Consider the following 21,584-nt stretch of genomic DNA (forward strand, 5'->3'; position numbering starts at 1 on the left):
TGTTGTCAGAATATATTTACATCAGTGGTAGTTGGTGGGAGTTTACTCGACGTAAAGGATTCCTTTTTCAAGACTAGTTGGGATTGTTCTAGACAAGTCTCAGTAGAGGAGAAGGAGTCTTGGGTGATTATTTGGAGTTGAGATAGTAATCCAAATTTTTATGTTCAGCATGATCTTCATACGTACTTCTCCAAAATGTATTTATTTTTTCGTGTTTTGGTAGTGTTACAACTGTTTTCTTTCCCAGAACCTTTATATTTTTTTGAATTGTTTGTTCTGCATTTTTCCTTTATATTTCTTCTGTATATCTTCTGATTTTTTTTGCAAATGTTGATAATCTAATTTATTATTGGAAATCATATAAAATAAATTCTGATCTGTTTTGACATTGCATCTAGTGCTTTTATGATATGTATATTTCTAAGAGTTTTTGGCAATCCATTTCTATATTCTTCTAGTAGTGACTTTTTTAAATCATTTTATAGTTTTTCTCAAGTCTTTTTCCTTTTACCATGTGAATTAGACAAAGTCCTCCAAATCTCAGGGCAATGCATCCATAGTCAATGTGGCTTTTTAAGGAAATGGAACAAATGAATTGCCTGGCAAAAGACTGGAGTGTTTGGTCCACCAACACAAGTGGTTCCTTCAAACATAGGAATTCCTAACTGATGGATTCAAGGAGACTGAGCCATGAGACCACTGAATTCTGACAGCCCACCGTAGAACTTTAATTTGGTAGTTTACATGAGTTGCAATCAAGATGGAGGTAGTCATTAGACCATTAGCTCTACAGAGCTCTACAGAGAAGACATGGACAGATGCTGAACTGAAGACAAATGTCTTGTATCCATACAGAGGTAGACAATCTCAGCAAGTCTTGAAATCTATGGAACTATAAGAGTCAAAAGTGCACTAGAGTTAGGTGATAATTTGCAAAGTTTGTAAAGATTTCCAAAGGGTGAGATATGAAGCAGAGACTCCCTCTGCGATATGAGACTTGCTCTGCTGCTACCCACTAGAAGCCAGTCATTCAAACAGGTAAACAGTCTTATACCTTGCAGACACATATGGGCATTGCTACTAACATGTACTCTGTGAACATTATTCAGCAAGCTGTAGTGCCAAATAGGATAATTGCCATGGGCAGACAGGGCATGACTGAAATGACCAGCTCCTTTCAAGAAGCAGTGAAATCTCTTCATTTGTTTAGTTCATTTCTTATGGTAGCTGGCTATCTGGTGCTAGGCATTCCTCCTATTTCTTCAAAAACTTTCTGTCTGGTACACCACGAATCACTGGATGCTAGCCTCTGGGGTGGCTTTACACGATAAGATAAGAATTTGAAACTTTGATGAGAGGCAGACAGTAGTAAGCGTGACTACAATATCACATATGCTGCTTATGAGAGTGCTTTTTCTACAAGCTCTATAGATTTTTTCTGTGCTGGATCAGGTTATAAAGATGGATATGCAATGATTCTGTAAGGGAGCCATCAGCTGTGTTGTGATGTTTCTGTTTCCCTGTTATGCCTGCCAAGTCAGCAGTCCAGCAGCTACCACTGCCACAGCTCTGGTTTCACCACTGAAAAAGGGTGTGTCTGGCACATCTCCATGACTTGTCCCCTGAAAGAAGTAAGCAGGAATTACTTCAGCATTCCTCTTTCCCCTGGCATCAGCTCTTTCAATGCCCAGACTAGAAAATGAACCCAGGTCATATGAGTCATAGCTAGGAATTCATCACTCTGCACTATGGAGCCAGCAGGTATAGCACTCTTCTTTATGTCAGTCAAAGTCTCTTGATGATCAAAACTGCATATCTAGCCTCACCATTATAGGATTGGGAGAAGGGACTGAAGGGTCATCCACTGAAAACAACTGCATTGAAATAAATGTGCTGAGACCACACAAGGCAGGCATCAGGTCTCATATATTTTCACCAACAAAGTCTGGAATATCTGAGTCCTCAGTGGTCTTGCAGGTGAGTCAGGATAGCTTCTGCATATAATTTCTTACATGGGAAACTTGTCTGTGGAAACATGACAAGGATAGACATATAGGTGGAGGAGGCTAAGATAATTTGACTTAATAGCCATGGCAATAGTTACAGATAATTTGACACAATAGCCATGGCAATAGTTACAGACCTATGAGATTCACAAGTCTATTATGGAAGGTAACAAAGAGAATCATCATGAAATTTCTCCAGGTAGGCACAGAAAATTCCTTCTCCATAACCTAACCTAGTATGGTAGATAAAGAAGCAATGCAACTGGGAATGTCCAGTACCAACGGTTAAGAAAGTAGAAGCAAGAAAATCAAATACTGTAGCTGAAGAAAAACAGACAAAATAGCATTAATCATTAAAATAGCTATACCTAGCAATTATAGTATCCTGTGTAATAAGAGACTTAAAGTTATAACATGTCAGGATATGCATGTATAAACTACAGCAGTGTGAATAAAGACATCTAAGATTGAAGCAATACGAATCACATCAATTTTAACAATGCCCTGCCTTAAGAATGGGGTCCATTCCTGTCAAGGTAACAAAAATTCCAAAACATTTATAAAAGTTAAAAAAGGGTAAATATAATAAGCTTAACTTTGTAAATTACTTTGAGAGTGTGACTACCTCTCTGCATGAAAGTTTGTCTGCCCATGCAGTTTTGTGTTGATGTGGCTAATATGTCTGAAGCTGTACCTCATAATAAAATCTGAGATAAATTCAGACATCTAACAGTCAATTAAGCTACATTTAGTCTGGCCCACAACTGGTTACTCTGCTGTTGACAACAGTTAGGGATAGGATGACACCTGTCCTCACCATGTCTATCACCAGTAGAGTCCACCAAAGCTCTGTCCTGGAGTTACTCCTTTTTGGTATCTTTTTCCTTAGACATCAAAACTGAATTCAGTGCCTGGCTCACCAAGATATGTACATGAACACAAAATTGTGAGCATTGTCTTTAACTTTTTTGATATCAGATATCACGTAGCATGTGATATCACCATCAGTGTTAAAATAACAGATGTCACTGTGGCTGATGCCTGCTAACCAATACTATCTGCTCTTCTACCAGGTGACCAGACAAGGCCAGAGGTCATTGTAAGCATTTTACACTGATACTTAAATCATTAGCAGACCGGAGTTCCGCTGTGGCGACCCCTAACCGGGAAAAGCCGAAAGACACAACAACTACTTAAACTTTGAGTAATATTGGTCAGACTGACTGCCAAAGCACACTTACAATGGCTCCCTCACACATGTTAGAGTGACTTAGATAAGTAGGTTTAATCTGGGGGGCTGCTGAAAGTATAATGAGTATTTCTTCTTGCAGCAAATTTACCTGATACCAGAATTAACCATACAACAAAAAGGGTTTAGTTATTTTACTGTCTTAATGCACTATCATGTGAAATGTAAATAATAATTTTTTACAAATAAAATTATCAATATTCATACATCATTAATAAAATATATCATAGTTAAATAGAACCACCTATACAGTTGCAATGCTGTACCCAGAGTACTTAATTTCTTGGTTCTGCTTTAATATTTATTCTATAAACATTTTCATTATAATGACATTTTAAGTAAATCAATACCTGGAAAAGAAAATGCAAGAACTAATCCTTAAATTTTCTGTAGTGCTCACTAGATCTGTGAAAAAGAAACACCACTGACAAATACTACATATTCTTATAAAGTTTAACATTTCCTTGATTTTACTATCACACAGTATTGTTACAATAGCAAAATGCAATGGTACTAAGTTAATGTAAGCCTCCACTGTTATAGCAGCTCTAAGAAAACAGTATAGAGAAGAATTCAGTTTTACAGGTATTCAGTTGCTTAAGAAAAATACTAATTAAACTTTAAGTATTACACAGTCTGTCTAGCCTTTGCACAGTGTCTTAATACATATAGAAAAGAAACACAGTAGTACAGTACAGTGTAACCTTTATAACTTTAAAGTGCATTTATCTTTTTTTTTTCTGTTTCCAGTCTTCACATTATAAGGGTCTTATAGAAAACATGGTTCCAATTGGTCAGCCACTCTTCATCATAAGTCAACAGTTTCCATCTAAGTCTACATTTTAAATAGTAGTAGTAGATAGGTGCTAAAATGGTCTTCCAGTTGTTAGTCCAAAAACTCCACTGGTGGGAGTTGGTCAGTTATTTGATAGCCTGGCATGTAAAATGACGTTCTCAGACACTTCATTAAAATAACAATTCCTCTGAACAGGTCACTGTGGGGGGGTTTCTTGTTATCTGCATGTTCCTTCACATCCCTGGAGTTGATTATCATGATAACAGCAATTGTGTATGGGGTACAGTTCCTTGCATGAGATTATAAAAGGGACTTTCCAATATACAAGAAGCAAAATCATGGAATGCAGTTTTGCTGACTTGGTTTTTGACTGAGACTGTAGCGATGGATTTATTTTCATAAACCTAAACTGGATTCCTCATTTGTTGTAAGCTTTTATTTTTTGATTTATTTTCAGTGTTTCCTTTTTTATATTCCTATATTTTATTATATATTGAGTTTTCTTGGAAAGTGCAGATCCTTTACAAGAACCTATTGTTGGAGTCAGAGCAAACTACATTGCTGGTATTTTTGCATTGCTCATTTTTTAGTGTTCTCCATCATGCTACATGTATTGCACTCCATATCTACATTTTCAGGAAGCAATGCAGAAGAACAGCCAACAACTGACACATTTGTACTGGTTGACTGGTTGTTTGTGACAAATCTATACAACAGTGTAAAATTGTTAAATATCAACACACTTGGTATTAGTAAATAATATCAATATCAAACACATAATATCAAACACAGTGTGAAAGTAGCTGACTCCAACTCAGACTGCCAACCAGTCACTAGTGGAGTCCCACAGGGTTCGGTCCTGGGTCATCTCCTGTTTGGTATCTACTTCTCTGAAATCCAGGCCAACATGAAGGGACTCTGGCTGACAAAGTTCGCAGACGATTGCAAGTTGGGAGCTATTATTAACTCCCCAAGTGATGCTGACATCCTACAGAAAGACCTCACTTTGACCAATGACTGGTGTCAGAACCATGGCCTTAAGCTAAATGCCAAAAAATGTGTTGTCATTCCCTTTGGGAAAAACCTGGTTCCCATGAATTACCACATCGATGGTAGTGCACTGAACACAGAAGGCATTATAAGAGATCTGGGAACACAGGTTGACAGCAATCTCTCTTTTGACCACCACATTTCCACTGTGGTCAGAAAGTCCTTCTATGTGGCACATCTCATTACTAAGAGTTTTGCATCCAGGAAGAAAGAGGTCATTGTCTCCCTCTACTCTTCCCTCAATAGGCCAATCATTCGGTATAATGCCTCATTTGGCATGTACCTCACTAAACACCTGCAACAACAGGAGAGGCTGCAAAAGTACCTCACAAAGAGGATCCTAGGCCTTAAACATTTGTCCTACATGGATAGACTCAAAAAAACTCCACCTATTCTTTGTCTCATATCGCCTACTTAGAAGCGATCTCTGCTTGACTTACAAAGCCACGTCTGACCTAGCTCTGTTAGAAATGCTACATATAAAGAAATCCCAATCCCTCCACACCATATGCTCCAGAGATCTCAACCTCATTACCACAATCAACAGAAAATGCTGAAGGGACAGGTTCATAACCCAGAGACTGCCCATGCTATGGAATAGACTTCCCATACATGTCAAACAGAGCACCTCACTGGCCCTCTTCAAGAGAAATCTTGATGAGTGGATGGGAAATAGGAAATTCACCCCAGGGATCACTCCAGTTGGGAACTAAGGTCAGGTGGCACAATGCCAGGGTAATCCTATGGGCTAGGCTTGTAAAGGCTCCACGGTCACTAGCCTAGTACACACCTCTGAACCTGAAGTCAGTGCTGTGGCATAGAGTGATAAAGCCCTAACTACAGCCTGGGCAAACTGGGTTCAATTACCAGCTCTGGCATCTGAGACACTGGAAAGGAGGGGTGAGTAAGTTAATCTTGGGAGGGTGCTCCCCGGTGGGGAGGCATGGTCCGCAGAGGGGAGAAGTGCTCAGACATACCAAGGTAAATGTAAACAGGGGAGGGGAAAATGAGGCTAGGTCGTAAAAATAAACAAAAAACTTCCTGGCATGCAGCACAGAGCTGGGATGTCCTGAACTCATTGCTGGTCCTGACCTTTATTAGAGTAAGTAGCAGGAGGGGTTGGTAGTCCTGGCAAATGAGAAGGGGCACTAGTATTCCCCTATGGTCAACTGCAGGAAAGGAAAAAATAATAAACAGCTGGACTTAACCTCTATAGTTATAAACTAGTACACTGGTATTTTTTCTCAGCAGTGAACAATGTTTCAGGTAATTAGTGCTGCTGCTTTTAAAAGTGCTTCAGCTAAAGTTTCTCCTGTTTTTCTTCATATGTTGTTTCTGAAATCAGGATGGCAATGAAGCATATGATACCATCTCATTATTTCTGAAGTGTGCCTCGATTTCCTCTAGAGATTTTCCTTTTGTTTCAGGTACACATAATCCAGTAAATAAGAGATTCACAAGGCAGATAATGGTGAAGAAGTAGAATGGCACTTCAAGGCCGAAGTGATCCTGAAAAGTGAATAAATAATCATTAAAACAGATTGAACAAATGTTGTGATACACACATCAGCAAGGTATATCGTAATATATTATGTTGAAAGAATTTCCTAGCTGGTCACATACTTATCAAGGAAACAGCAGTTTAAATAATCATATTCAGTTTTCTTATCTGGCTAAGCAAGATCTCAAAAGATATTTAAAAAATGAACAAATGCTATGATGTGCAACCCATCACTGTACTAGTAATGACATCACGACAGCCAAGCAATGTTCAGTGAAATATGAATGCAGCAAAGCATAAGGCAAGGATATGCTTTTTGCAGATATTGAAAATATTGTACTGTGGAGCTTTTCTCCCTGGTCCTCCATTGAAAATGGGCTCATTTTGGCCCAATGCACTTTCCTGGTTAACAAACTGAAAATAAATAAATAAAATAAAATTAAAAAAACATACTATTATTCATTCAAGTCATTAGGGTTTTCTTTCCAGCTGCCTAGTCTGTTTTAAAATGCATATTACTGAGAATAATTTTTTCTTGTTAAGTACAAGATTAGCTCACCGTGCTGCATGTGAGACTTAGTCATTATGAGGTGGGTCATGACTTTTGTATAAAAGCTTCTGCATTTTTGTGGGTCAGGTTTTATCTGATAAACTCTGGCATTGGTTTTAAGACAAAAAACACTTAATTTAATTTTAGTTTGTTGTGTGCTCTACAAAGATGCTGCTTCCACTCTTTCTGTAGTTTATATGCTGCATGTGTTACCGTCTCTGAAATAATTTTCTTAGCTTTCATTTCTATTTCTAGCATCTCCAGTTTATGTAACCTACAAGTAAGGCTGTTACATAGCAACAATAAAGAAAGAGCATGGAAAATAAAATGGTCAGAAGAATAAATAAACTGTCCTTGCACAAACACGAGGTGGGAGGTTTGTAGTGCTTTACCAGTATTGTGTACCTGTGTCTTATGAACCTAAAGAATGTATATGACTATCCTCTCTGGAAGCTCATGTATATGAGCCATGATCCTATGGCAGTATGTAATAGGGCACATAAGCCATGATCCTATGGGACTGTGCAGTTGGATATATGAGCCATATACTATGGCACTGTGCAATTGGGTATATGAGCCATGATCCTATGGCAGTATTCAATAGGATACATGAGCCATGATCCTATGGTAGTGTTGCAATAGGGTGCATGAGCCATGATCCTATGGCAATGGTACATGAGCCATCATCCTATGGCAGTGTGCAGCAGGGTAAATGAGCCATCATCCTATGGCAGTGTGCAATAGCGTACATGACGCACGATCCCATGGCAGTGTGCAATAGGATACATGAGCCATGATCCTATGGCAGTGTGCAATAGGATACATGAGTCATGATCTTATGGCAGTGTGCAATAGGATACATGAGTCATGATCCTATGGCAGTGTGCAATAGTGTGAATGAGCCATGATCCTATGGCAGTGTGCAATAGGGTGCATGAGCCATGATCCTATGGCAGTGTGCAATAGGATATATGACTCATGATCTTAAGACAGTGTGCAATAGAATACATGAGTCATGATCCTATGGCAGTGTGCAATAGTGTGAATGAGCTATGATCCTATGGCAGTGTGCAATAGTGTGAATGAGTCATGATCCTATGGCAGTGTGCAATAGGGTGCATGAGCCATGATCCTATGGCAGTGTGCAATAGGATACATGACTCATGATCTTATGACAGTGTGCAATAGGATACATGAGTCATGATCCTATGGCAGTGTGCAATAGGATACATGACTCATGATCTTATGACAGTGTGCAGTAGAATACATGAGTCATGATCCTATGGCAGTGTGCAATAGTGTGAATGAGCTATGATCCTATGGCAGTGTGCAATAGGGTGCATGAGCCATGATCCTATGGCAGTGTGCAATAGGATACATGAGTCATGATCCTATGGCAGTGTACAATAGGATACATGAGTCATGATCCTATGACAATGTGCAATAGGATACATGAGTCATGATCCTATGGCAGTGTGCAATAGTGTGAATGAGCTATGATCCTATGGCAGTGTGCAATAGGGTGCATGAGCCATGATCCTATGGCAGTGTGCAATAGGATACATGAGTCATGATCCTATGGCAGTGTACAATAGGATACATGAGTCATGATCCTATGGCAATGTGCAATCTTGTCCCTGAACTTGAGCATAGCTCTCAACCTCTTAGCAAAATATATCTGGACAAAGCTAAAAATAATGGGGGACAAAGCCCCAAAAAATAGGGCCAAATTTAAAATATTGCACTTATAAACTTAGAAAGTTGTTAGAGTAAAAGGATTTGTGTTACCATGCATTTTCTGAAGGATGTGAAGTCTGAAACATGAATGCATGTCATTACTTAGTGAATTCAGCCCTCACTAATTTGCCACAAAAATCCAGAAAATCACAAATTCTATGAAGAACAGAAAAATATGAGGGAAAAAGGTGGACATTCTGCAAAAATCTGGACAGTTGAAAGGTATGAACTTGAGGAATGAGAGTTGTATCACTATACTCAGAATTTAGCTCACTACCTTCAAGGTAGGAGTAGAGTTCCATCAGTGGTGTGTTACTGTCTCCTCTTCTGTTCGTGATTTTCATGGACAGAATATTTAGATGTAAATAAGGCCTACACAGCATCTGCTTTAAGGGCATGATAGTTGCATCTATGTTTGCAGATGATGTTGTCCCCTTAGCCTCATGTAACCGTGATCTCCAGCATGCGATACAGTGATTTGCTGCTGTAAATGAAGAAGTTAGGATTAAAATCAGTTCATTCAAACAAGAGAATATGGCTTTCAAGTGGAAAAGTGTAACTTGCTTTAAATAGGTATGGTGTGGGAGAGTGGAGCAACTACCATTGATGAAGGAGTTTAAGCGACTTTGGGGAAGTTCACAACTGATGGTAGAGAGGCAGTTAGAAGACATGTTGGGTACAGTGAAGCCATTACTTCAGGCATTGTACTTGGCTGTGGTGGGGAAGCAGCACCCAAACATTACATTTATTTTTACTGGCATTAACAGGGTAGTACCAGCTAAATTAAGCACCAAAACTCATCTGAATGATTTATTTGAAGCAAAGGAAAATAAGTGGATCATTCTGACAGGAGCTTAATTTATATGTGTGTTAAATGAGTATGTATTACTTTTATAAGGGAATACGTTCTCTCAGTGAACTTTTCTAGTTATAAACATTATTTCAATTAAATAAAAAGAACTGTTAATGAAAGCATTTGGAAATTTATGTCATTTTTTTATACACATTTTTTCCCCTGCCACTTTAAATTTTGAATGGTTTTAAACTTGTGGATTATTTGAGTTTGTATTTCTATCTCTGATTGTGGGGGGGGGGGGTCGGTTTACACTGATGAAGCCACATTCAGCAGTGAAACTGATCTGTCTGTAATTTTAACACCAAGGGATTTTTGAGATATAGTTGTATGACATTTGGAGTACTGAATTTGGTGTATTCTATTTAGTGGTGTTTTGCGCATTTGGAGGATTGGCAAGTATACGCCAATTGCATCTTTTCTGTTGTGTGCATATGAATGGACTCCATTACTGACTTGGTTGAAGTACACTGTCTGAATGCATGACACTTGAATTAAAGTGACTGAATGTCATGCTTATCAAGAAATGCAGTGGAACTCTGTTTTTGTTTGAGATTGCTTAATGTTGGAGAAAGGGGAATTTTAGCCTTGTGTGATTTCATAGCTGGTATATTTAAGTTAATGGGGATGTAAGGGGCATAGTCCACCATAAGACTGGTGCGGAGGGGTGGTGTGTGACCCCTGCAAAAAACAGTTAAAGTACAGTTTGCTTGATTCCAAAGAACACTAGTTTGACATTCCATTCTTCAATATATTTTGCACTGGTGAATGAATTTTGAATTATGTTCTTTGATTAAGTGATATAAACCCATATAACACAAAAAAAAAATATATCTATATATATATATATATATATATATATATATATATATATATATATATATATATATATATATATATATATATATATATATATATATATATATATATATACACACACAATATACACAGACACAAACATACAGTTTTAAGCGTTTACTTAAATTCAACTGAAATTTAAATATGTCTTCCCAAGGTTGTGTAGCTTCTGCTGGAAGTTCAAGAAGATGACATTGAAAATTAAAAACTATAAAAAGCAGCAAAAAAGAAGCATGCCTCATGCCGTAGCACATAGTGTGTTTTATACTAACTTATGCAGTGTCGAGGAGACAGAGGGTAGAAAGAGTATGCTGTAGGTGTTGCTTAACACTGGTAGGGATATTTGAAAAATAACCTAGTACAAGAGGTACTTTTTAATTTTTTACTATGAGATCTTGCTCTCATACTAAGATTTGTAGACAAATTACAAAGAAAACTTCTACAGCAGTTTAACAGAACATTACTCACATTTTTGCAAAGTCTAAGCAAGCAATGTGTATATATATATATATATATATATATATATATATATATATATAGATATATCATTATATTTGTATAAGTACAGAACTCACTGCAAAATGAAACAGTCCAAAATCTCCTTAAACACAAATAGGGATGCCTTTCTGTTTACTTCTGACACAATCTGTGCGACACTGCTAATGTCGGTATTATGAACTTGGGGAGTGCTGCATGTGTTTTTGTTTGCTATGACTTTTGGCTTCCTGGAATACCCTATGTATTTTACAGACAAATTGCTTTATAGGTGTGGTTCAGGTTATTGCGGTGTGTAGGCTCCCTTTCTTCTTTCACCCCACCTCATCTATTCTGTTGAAAGAACAGGCAGTACATTTATTAAGGAGCCATCCCTTGGGTGAGACATTAGACCAATGCCCCATCTGCCTAATTTGCTGGTAGCTCAAGATCCTCCAGCACTTATAGAAAAGGTTAACGAAAGTTCTAGGTGCCCTGGTCAAATTTCCCAAAGTTAGTATGAAAACCACCTTGGGTCTCCACTGCAAATAGGCCATTGACCTAGTGGGACTAACCCGGTCAACAAAGTGTAAACAAAAATACAGATCTAATTAAGAGAGTTGACAGATGAGAAGTTGCAGAAATCAGGTTAGTGAAAGCCCCATATATTCTTCTAACCTATACAGATGATATATTCATTACATGTGAAAAACTGAAATGGATATCTGGAATACTTACTGTATTTAATATATTTTTAAATACAAAAGTTGAATTTCATGAAGTCTATTTTATTTCTGTTGAGAGACCACCAGAAGGAAGCTCTAAAGAACATTGTCATGTGTATGCTGTAAGAACTACTATTGCTGCCAGCAACTCACAAACTGTAATAACACAGATACAGTAAGATTTCTCTCCAAAATACATAAATCTCCAAAACAAAAAAAAAATGAAACTTGAGCTGAGTACATGAAATACTCATAGTGCTGCTGGCTAAATGGCAGGATTGAGCAAGAAAACCCTTCCTCAGTAGTACACCATCTGACCAATATTCAGGTGAAGTTACTGGAGAATGGCACTGCCCCTTTACTATACATTCTCACCAATATTCAGGTAAAGTTATTTGAGTATGGCACTGCCCCAGTAGAATACCTTCTCACAAATACTCAGTGTAGCAGTGGCCCACTAATATAGCTTCTCACCAATATTTAAGTAAAGTTATTGCAGTATGACTACTTTAGTATGGCTTCTCACCAATACTCTGGTGAAGTTATTGGAGTATGGCACTGCCACTGTCGTATCCCTCTTTCCCAATATTCAGGTAAAGATGTTAGAATATGGCACACTGACCCACTAGTATACCTTCTCATAAATACTCTATTGAAGTTACTGAAGTATATTTTATATCAGTGCCAAGAATGTAAAGTAGCCCTTGTTATTTCTCCATTCCCTTTCTGTTTGTTCACTGTTCACTTAATATAGAAAGAAAAAAGTCAGTGGTGATATATGGAGTTGTAAGAAACACATGTCTTCCTACTGCAATGCCTTCTTGTCAAAAAGCAGTGTATGTTCTTGTTTGTACTTGCTTTTTGTGTGTTACTGCACTTCTAATACTGCTTAAATCACATAGCTTGAATTTCTGGACAATGTAATCTGTTCTTTTATCCACAAATAAAGCTGTTAATCCTATACACATCCTGCACTTGCAATGATAAGATGCTGAAAGTGCCTTTAAATGAATGCTATACACATGCATTGAGTAGTCATATCTGCAATGATGTTACTGCACATAAACTAGCATTTTTTATTTTGTTCTCTGCATTTTACTCTACAGATGCTTGGGCGTACTTACTGTTAGCAAACTGTATAACTCACTGATATAAACTGATAGAGCCCCCCCCCCGAGATATCCACTGGCAACTCTTATTAACAAAACATGCATACAACCATACACAGATACGTATGTGTAATGAAAAACGGGCCTCTATATAAAACTTGAATCACTGGTCAGTAATTTGCAGGGAACAAAGAGGAGAATATTTTGAATGAAGCATAGAAGGTGCCCTTTACATGTCTCTGAATTAATCTTTTACTACAGTTATCCAGGGTGAAAAACATTTTCCCTGAGAGTGGAAGTGATGGGTTTTGAATGAAGAAAATATGGATGATGGCAAAATATTCCCAGAGTAACTCAGTGTGCTCTGGAATGCCACAGTGATACAGTTAGCCAGGGTGAAAAACATTTTTCCTGAGAGTGGAAGTGATGGGTTTTGAATGAAGAAAATATGGATGATGGCAAAATATTCCCAGAGTAACTCAGTTACTGGAAGTAGTGGGACAGAAGGAATGAAAAGCTAAGAAAATGGATATCTGGTGTGAAATACTGATGAAAAACAAGTGCACGAGGTAATAGTTTGGGTTGGAGGAGTTAGAATTGTTTCAAACCAGAGTATCTATAATTACCAGGTTAAAAGATAATGTAAACAATATCTAGAAACAGCTCAAAATGTTCAAAATGCAACTTGTCATATTAAAGATTAATAATTTCAGCTTACAAAAGTTTATAAATGGAACTGGCAGTGCAGCTTTTAAAGTAACATGAGGAAGAATTAATTTACATCAATTTGTAATATTTCTAGGTCATTTTGAAGAGATTACTTCCTTTTATCCTTGCAAGTTGCTAATACAATTGTCTTTGTAACAGGTATAATGTACACTCACCACGACTTTTATAAAGACTTCAGTGAGTACAAAAGCAGTAAGCCAACTGACAAGAACACACAGACCAGATGCTACACCACGAGCTCTCAGTGGCAGGATCTCTGACATCAGCAGCCAGGTAATAGGTCCCCAGCCCAACGCATAACCTGTAAAGAGCACAGAACCAAAAGCAAGTTATAGAGAAAGCTTGTCAGGCTAATAAAAATTACTATATATATATATATATATTAAATATATAGTTGTCTATCACAAGTTTGATGCCCACAATATTGAAATGCATAATTGTGGTAAGAAAATATAGAAGACTAAAATGCTGATGCCAACAATATCTGCAAATCTTGAATACTGAATATTTCTACCAATGTAAACCCAGGAACAAGTGCTGAAATGTGTCCTGCAGAGGAGGCAAGTCTAAAAGTCTGACGTTATCTTCAGGGTTTTGGTTTTCTATATTATATTAGTGTGATTATGCATTTCAGTACATCCTAAAAAATGTTTATGCAGAGGGGTAAGCACCTGCACCCCCACACACCTTTAGTTATATATAATAACTCCATGGTCACACAACCACGTGAAAAGCAAAAAAAAAAAAACAAGACACAGTGAATTAGTGCTGGAGCACAAACATCTACAGATCTTGGGGTACAACATGATGCTGACCATCACAATCCACACATCCTCTGCTAGACTCACTTCCCCAATAATGTACAGTTGTGTAAGCAAACTTACCATAACAATAGATGTTACAATGATCACTGCAGCAGCAGCAGCCTTAGCTTCCATGGAAATAATCGTACAGCTTCCAAAACTTCAGAGCACTTTCCATGTGCCCTGTCAGGTAGCTTGAGCTGAGCTGACTAAAATAAAAGTTTAAGCACCAAACCCTTCAGAGCTTTCTTGCCAAAAGAGAGTGGGAGGCTGAGCCCTGAAAGACCAAAGTTACGAAGAATGAAAAATAAATGTCCACATCCATGCATAAAAATACAAAAAAACAAGGGGATGGAGGGATGGAGTGGCTACTGCAGCAGTGATCATTCAAACATCTAATGTTATGGTTGTTGTGTCTTTCGGCTTTTCCTGGTTAGGGGTCACCACAGCAGAACTCCGGTCATCTAATGATTGGTAGTTGATTTTTACATGGCGAGTTACCAGACCTGATGCACAACCTTCAACGAAGGTATGCCCATTCACACATGTCTCCATGCAGAAGACGCTCTAGCTCAGAATCAAACCAGGCAGCGTCTTACTATGAGGCGACAATGCTACCGCAGCACCACCACCACGGGTATTTATGTTTACTAATACAACTGTACTATGCTCGTCTTATTGATGAGTGCTGAATTACCCTTAGCTTTATGGGTAGATTAACCTAGTATACTATATTTGAGAGGTGGAAGGAGAGGAGTCCAGAAGCCCCAGGAGAATGGTCCTAGATAAGCCTGGCATGGACCTAGAGTAGGAATCAAGCTTATATTGCTTTGTAAAAGTATGTACAAAGGATTAAGTGACAGGTTCTAGAGTACTTCTGGAATCCGACCTTTTCCAAAAAGTCATAGATGAAGCCAGGGCCCTGGTAGAGTGGGCCTTGACCCTGTCTGAAATAGTTTTGTTCTGGTGAGCATAACAAAATGTAATAGCCTTAGACAACCATTTGGAAATGGTCTGTTTTGACACAAGTGGTTCCTTCTTACCTTCAGAAGAAATGGACAATTGATCATAAGATCTGAAATGTTTAGTTCTGTCAGGATAGTACCCGAGTTGTCTGTGGGCATCCAAGTTTTGAAGTATCCAGTTTCCCTCATTTTTAGGTTTAGGAAAGAAAACGGGGAGAAAGACAGTTTAGTTTAAAGGAAAATTGCATACAACTTTGGGCATAAAAGAAGTATTAATTCTCAAAAAAAAATGTCCCTATGAAAAAATGAGATAGGGTTGACTAAACATTAGAGCTTGCAACTCAGATACTCTTCGTAAACAGGTCAGTGCAATCAGTAAAACTGTTTTCCATATTAAGAACTTCATATCAGTCAGGTTAACTGGTTTGAATGGAGCAAGTATTACCTTCTATAACAAAAAATGAAGAGCCCAAGGAGGGGCCACCAGTTTTCTTAGAGGCCTCTTATGCAAAACCTCTTTCAAAAAAATGTTTACATAAGACTACATTAAAAGAGGAGGATCCATGGACAGACATGCTGAAATGGTCAATAAATGAATCCTGATAAAAGAGTAAGAAAGTCCATACAATAGTAATTCACACAAATATTGTAAACCAGAGAACAAGTAGCCCTTAATGGGTGATGATTATGTTGCTGGCACCAACTAGAAAACCTTTTCCTTTTGATAATATATGATTTTCTAGTAGCAGTTTTTCTTGTCTCCATTAGTACCTGCCATATGTCCTCAGTAAAGAGGTGTCTAAAGGGAAGTAAGACAATATCATCCAGGCAATCAGTTGAAGTTGATTGATGTTAGATTGTATCAATTATCCTTGTGTGACTAGATCCAGTCCATGAGGAAGCTTGTGGTAAATGCCCTTGGTCATTTCCATAAGAAGGGAGAACCACGGTTGCCTGGGCCAGAGGAGAGTCACCCACAATGATTTTTGGGATTCCTTCTGAATCTTCAGAAGTACCCTGGATATTAGTGGAAAAGTATACATGAACATTCCTATCTGAAAAGAAAAGGTATCTGTCTTTCAGGCCTTCTTGCATAGAGTGCTGAAGCAGACTCTTGCCAGTTGATTGTTCATAGAGGAGGCAAATAGGTCTACAAGAGGAGCTCCCCTCAGATGGATCAAATCTTGGAAGAACCCCTGATCTAGTTTTTATTTATGAGGGTCTGCTCTGTTTCTCCTCAGACTGTCTGCCACACAATTTTAGTCTGACAGAATATAGGATGACTGTACAGTGAGATTGTGCTACAAAGCTGTATCTCAAACTAACTGGGTTCCCCTTATTTGTAGAGGTACCACATGACTGGGGTATTGTATTTAACATCTTGAAGAGGTCCCTGGGGCCAAAGATGAGTCAGAGAGTTGAGTACCTTGATCAGGACAAGCTCCTCTTTGACATTTATGTGCTTGCATCAGTCCTTGGTGTCCCACACACACACACCTTGTATTTTTATCTCTCTTGAAACTGCTCTCTGAGCAAACCCTGAAGTGTTTGTGGTGGCTGACTGCTTTGGAACAGGAAGGGAGAATGGGGATCTAGATTTAAGGATATAAAGAAGTTATGTACTCACTATAATGTTCCATGTTTGTTATCCATCTCGCCGTTCAGTCTTACGTCACCGGCACTGACTAAATTATTCTCGGCTCCCACCCATTTGGTGTCGGGGACTACTGTACCCACTGTTGTTCCTCCTCTGAGCCAAGCTGGTCCTTTGGAGTCGGAGTGCTTGGTACCACTTACTGTGGACATGTCAGTTCCGGGATTCCCTTCAATGTTCATGGATCCGACATCTGCTCTGACTCTCTTGGCGCTGTCCTTGGAGTCTGGGAGCTGGGGTACTGTGGTCAGCCCCAGGGGGGATTCTCGGCCCCGATCTTCTTCAGTTCCGAGTCTACCCCTCGGAGTGTTGGCCTGGGTTAGCTCGGCTCCCACATCAGCCTTGGGTCCGATCTCATTGGTTCCATTGCCTTCCTCTGTCTCTTCTGAGCCAGGGGAGGCATTCGGAACTGGCAGGATCTGCCTTTGAGCTGATGAGGAGTGTGTTGTCTTCCCATTCAGCACCACAGAAGGATACTAGTACTCATCCCCCTAAGGCACCAGCTACTGTCTCGGCACCACCCATTCCACAGGAGAGCTGAGATCCAGAGCCTCAGGATCCCCCAATGGGCAAAACCCTCTCCTCTGAAGCCTCCCCAGAATATCCTTCTGAGGAGCCACCTCGGAAGATAACCTGCAAGAGGAAGCATGTTGACTTCCCAGAAGAGTCCATCATGACAGACACTGACCTCAATGAGTTGGAAGGGTCCCCATGGTCGTCTTCTGATGATATCTCATTTGCAAATATTCTAGAGACCCGCAAGCAATGAGGCGGTTGGCAGGCCACCACCCCTTCTAATGAGGAGTCAGTGTACCTGAAGGCTTTTGGGTCTCCACCTTCAGTCTCCTGGGTGTCTCCACCTTTCGATGAGCTAATGCACCTGGTTAGTTGAAAAGCATGGGAGTCACCTGACACTATGGAACAAGTCCCCCGGAAGCCAAACAAATTTTTGTCAGCTCCTTTGGGCAAGGATTTTCTAACTAAGGGGGTACCCGTAGATGCTATGGTGGTGGCAGCATCCACCAAGAAGGAACTTGCAGAAACTTCCTCATCTGTTCATCCTCCAAATGAAGACTCTCGAACAATGGATGGATACAGGAAGCATGTCTTTTCTTCGGCAACTTTCTCACTGCGATCGCTGAACTACTTATCCCATTTTACAAGGCTACAAAGACATCTTTTGTAAGAGCTAGGAGATACTCTACAAGGTTCATTAGCTGCGGGGGTGAATGAGAAGGTCTCCTCCCAGCTGTCCACCTTAAATTCCATTGTCAACCTCTCCATGAGGCTCATATCCTACGCAGCAGATGGAGCAAGCAGGGCAGCAGGTTCTGGAGTTTCCCATAGGAAACACTCCTGGATGCGCTTGTGCAATTTTGCAGAGCCCTTTAAGTCTACCTTTACTAATGCCCCTTTTGATGGTTCCTCACTCTTTGGACCCAAAGTAAAAGACACTTTAACCCAGTGCAAGCAGGAATGGAAAACTCTCTCTGCCGTTGGAGTACATTTTTCTGTACCTTCAAGACCTTATCCCAAAGGCCAGAAGAGCAGAAAGATGTGGTTCAAAAGATCCCAGAGATTTTTCCAGGATGCACAGGGTGATACCTTCCCCAGGGGCAGAGGGGGAGGTAATAATGGTAGACACCACCCCAGAAGCAAAGGGGGCACACAAAACCAGGGTGACCGTGATTCCTTTTGAAGATGCCCTTGAAAGGAGGCCCGACTGCTCTACTCTGGAGTCAGTCGGGGGACATGTATCAATCTATCCAGAAGCCTGGAAAAATATTACAAATGACAAATAGGTACTAAATATAGTATCCAAAGGATACTCTATTCCTTTTCCAACCCTGTTTCACAGACCAAAACAATCCCAGATATTCCATCCAATCTAAGGGAACAAGCAACTATAGAGATTCAAAAGTTGCTCCACAAAAGAGTCATCCAAGAAGTCCCCACAGACCAAATAGGATTCGGAACTTACTCAAGATTTTTTCTGGTACCAAAAAGAACAGGGGACTGGAGGCCCCTATTATACCTAAGCAAGTTAAATGAATCTGTCAAGAAGTTAAAGTTCTGAAAGGTGACACTGCAGTCTATGTTTCCCTTTTTAGGTAAAGACGATTGGATGTGCTCGGTAGACCTTCAAGATGCTTACTTCCACATAAAAATGGACAGGACATCAAGAAGGTACTTACACTTCCGGCTGGGAGACGGCCATTAACAGTTCATATCTCTGCCCTTTGGTCTCACTACAACCCCCAGAGTGTTCACCAAATGTATGGCAGCAGTCACGGCTCACCTGAGACGTCTAGTATTCCATGTGTTTCCTTATGTAGACTGGTGCCTATCTGCCACCACCAAGCAGCTACTCCTACAAGCTAGGAACCTAACTTTGGACATCTGTAATCAGTTGGGCATTACAATAAATTTATAAAAATCTGCCTTGTTGCCCTGTCAACATATTACATTCATAGGAGCAGATCTAGACACTTCATCTATGGTAGCACGTCTTCCAACAGATAGAGTTATAGCACTCAAACTGCAAATACTTCACCTCCTTCCCAAGACCAAAGTGAAAGCAAAGGCAATTCTAAGGTTACTAGGAACAATGGCCTCCATGATTACATTAGTCACTCTTGCTGGAATGCACATGAGGATTCTTCAATGGCTATTATTCTCCCAATGGTCACTTCAAGAGCTTTCGATGTCTCATCTGATCAGAATAACAGAATCTTGCAAGAACGACTTAATACAGTGGATACACTCCACTCATGTAACAATAGGCAGACCTTTCATTCCACATCAACCAATAGCGACCATGGACGCATCCCAGATAGAGTGGGAGGGGGGCATTATCTGGGAAGAACACTCCAAGGTACATGGCAAGAACACGAAGCTCACTTGCATATAAATGTTCTAAAGATGAGAGCAGTGCTTCTTGTGTTGCAAGCACTTAAAGAATCTCTCCTTCTAGGGACTATTGTGATACAGTCAGACAATATGTCTGTGGTTTGGTACATAAACAAGCAGGGGGAACCAGATCTTACCCCCTTTGTCAAGAAGCCCTAAGACTGTGTCAATGGGCAGTTCCTTCCCAGTGCTTTCTAATTGCAATGCATATTCCAGGGAAGTCCAACGTGATAGCGGACAAGCTGAGCAGAACAATCCTAATGCCTCATGAGTGATCTCTCAATCACAATGCAAAGGAAATGATTTTCCAAACATGGGGACAGCCTTGCTGTGATCTCTTTGCCACTCCCATGATTGCCAAGTGCAGCAACTTCTTTACCCTAATCCCCCCTCTGGGGGAGACACCGAGAGACGCTCTTGCTCACGATTTGTCCTTGGCACTTTATGCCTTTCCTCCATTTCCTCTCATACCCAGAGTAATTCAGAAAGCACAATGCTCGGGAAGCAGGTTAATTCTCATTGCTCCTTACTGGCCTCTCCAAGTTTGGTTCCCCTTCCTTTGGCCTCATCTTCAGGAGAAGCCATGGATTCTGGACCCAGTGCCAGATCTGATGACTCATATGTCAGAGGAGCTTTGTCCTTCTCTCCACACCATAAAACTGACAGCTTGGCTGCTCCACTTCCCAATTTAGTCAGGCTTCACAATTTTACTCCTACAGTTAGACATATCTTAATGTCCTCGCATAAAGCTTCTACTAGAAAGCTGTATTCTAGTAAATGGAAGAGGTTTTCCCTTTGGGCTCAAGACAGGAACATTGATCCTTTTTCTGCATATATTTATTCTATTTTGGAATTTTTAGCGGAACTGTTTCAACAAGGCTCAGCTGCAACAACCATCAGGGTTCAACTCGCTGCAATTTCAAATTTTCACACTGGTGATTCTACTTCCAGTGTCTTTAATGTCACATAGGTTGTGTAGAGCCTTCTTAAAAGATGCCTCCTCATTAAGACCTCCCTTTAAGGAACCCCTTTCTCCTTGGGATCTAAATTTTGTTTTGTCTAATCTCACGTTGCCACCTTTTGAGCCCTCTTCATCTTTAGACCTCAAGTTCCTTTCTTGGAAGACCTTGTTTCTAGTGGCTATTACATCTGCTTGAAGGGTATCAGAGTTGCAAGCTCTTTCTATTAAACCGCCATATTTGATTTTTCATAAGGATAGGGTATTCTTACATATAAACCCATCCTCTCTACCTAAAGTCTCTTCTCTAAACAACATAAACTAATTTATAGAAGTGCCAGTGTTCTTTCCTAATCATAGCAACAAGGCAGAGTACAAATTGCATCAACTGGATGTGCATAGACAACTCAGATTCTATTTGAATAGGTCCAAAGGCTTCAGAAAATCTGACCAATTATTTGTATCCTTTTCTGATGCAAAAAAAATGAACTTCAGTCTCAAAAACTACTCTTTCCAATTGGGTTTAAATTGTATTACATTCATCTATAACCCAAATTACAAAGATTTACCTTTCAAAGTGAAAGCTCATTCCACTAGAGCAATGGCTATGTCATCTGCTTTACAAGCCAGAATTCCCATGGAAAATATTTGTGCAGC

The 21,584-nt window shown here is 39.6% G+C and overlaps 1 protein-coding gene across 1 annotated transcript in view; it reads right to left on the bottom strand.

Moving 5' to 3' along the window:
• Positions 1–5,849: 5,849 nt before the first annotated feature.
• The window catches only part of LOC122790366 (solute carrier family 2, facilitated glucose transporter member 6-like), a 146,910-nt gene continuing 131,175 nt past the window's right edge, over positions 5,850–21,584 (bottom strand). The window contains exons 9-10 of the mRNA XM_044057884.1: positions 13,793–13,938; positions 5,850–6,610 (exon numbers count right to left, since the gene is read on the bottom strand). Of these exons, the coding sequence (XP_043913819.1) occupies positions 6,443–6,610; positions 13,793–13,938 (314 nt within the window). The 3' untranslated portion in view covers positions 5,850–6,442. The remainder of the gene's footprint in view (positions 6,611–13,792; positions 13,939–21,584) is intronic.

The sequence above is a fragment of the Protopterus annectens genome, chromosome 16.part0 (assembly GCF_019279795.1).
Source record: "Protopterus annectens isolate FY-2018-M chromosome 16.part0, PAN1.0, whole genome shotgun sequence".
Lineage (NCBI taxonomy): Eukaryota > Metazoa > Chordata > Ceratodontiformes > Protopteridae > Protopterus > Protopterus annectens.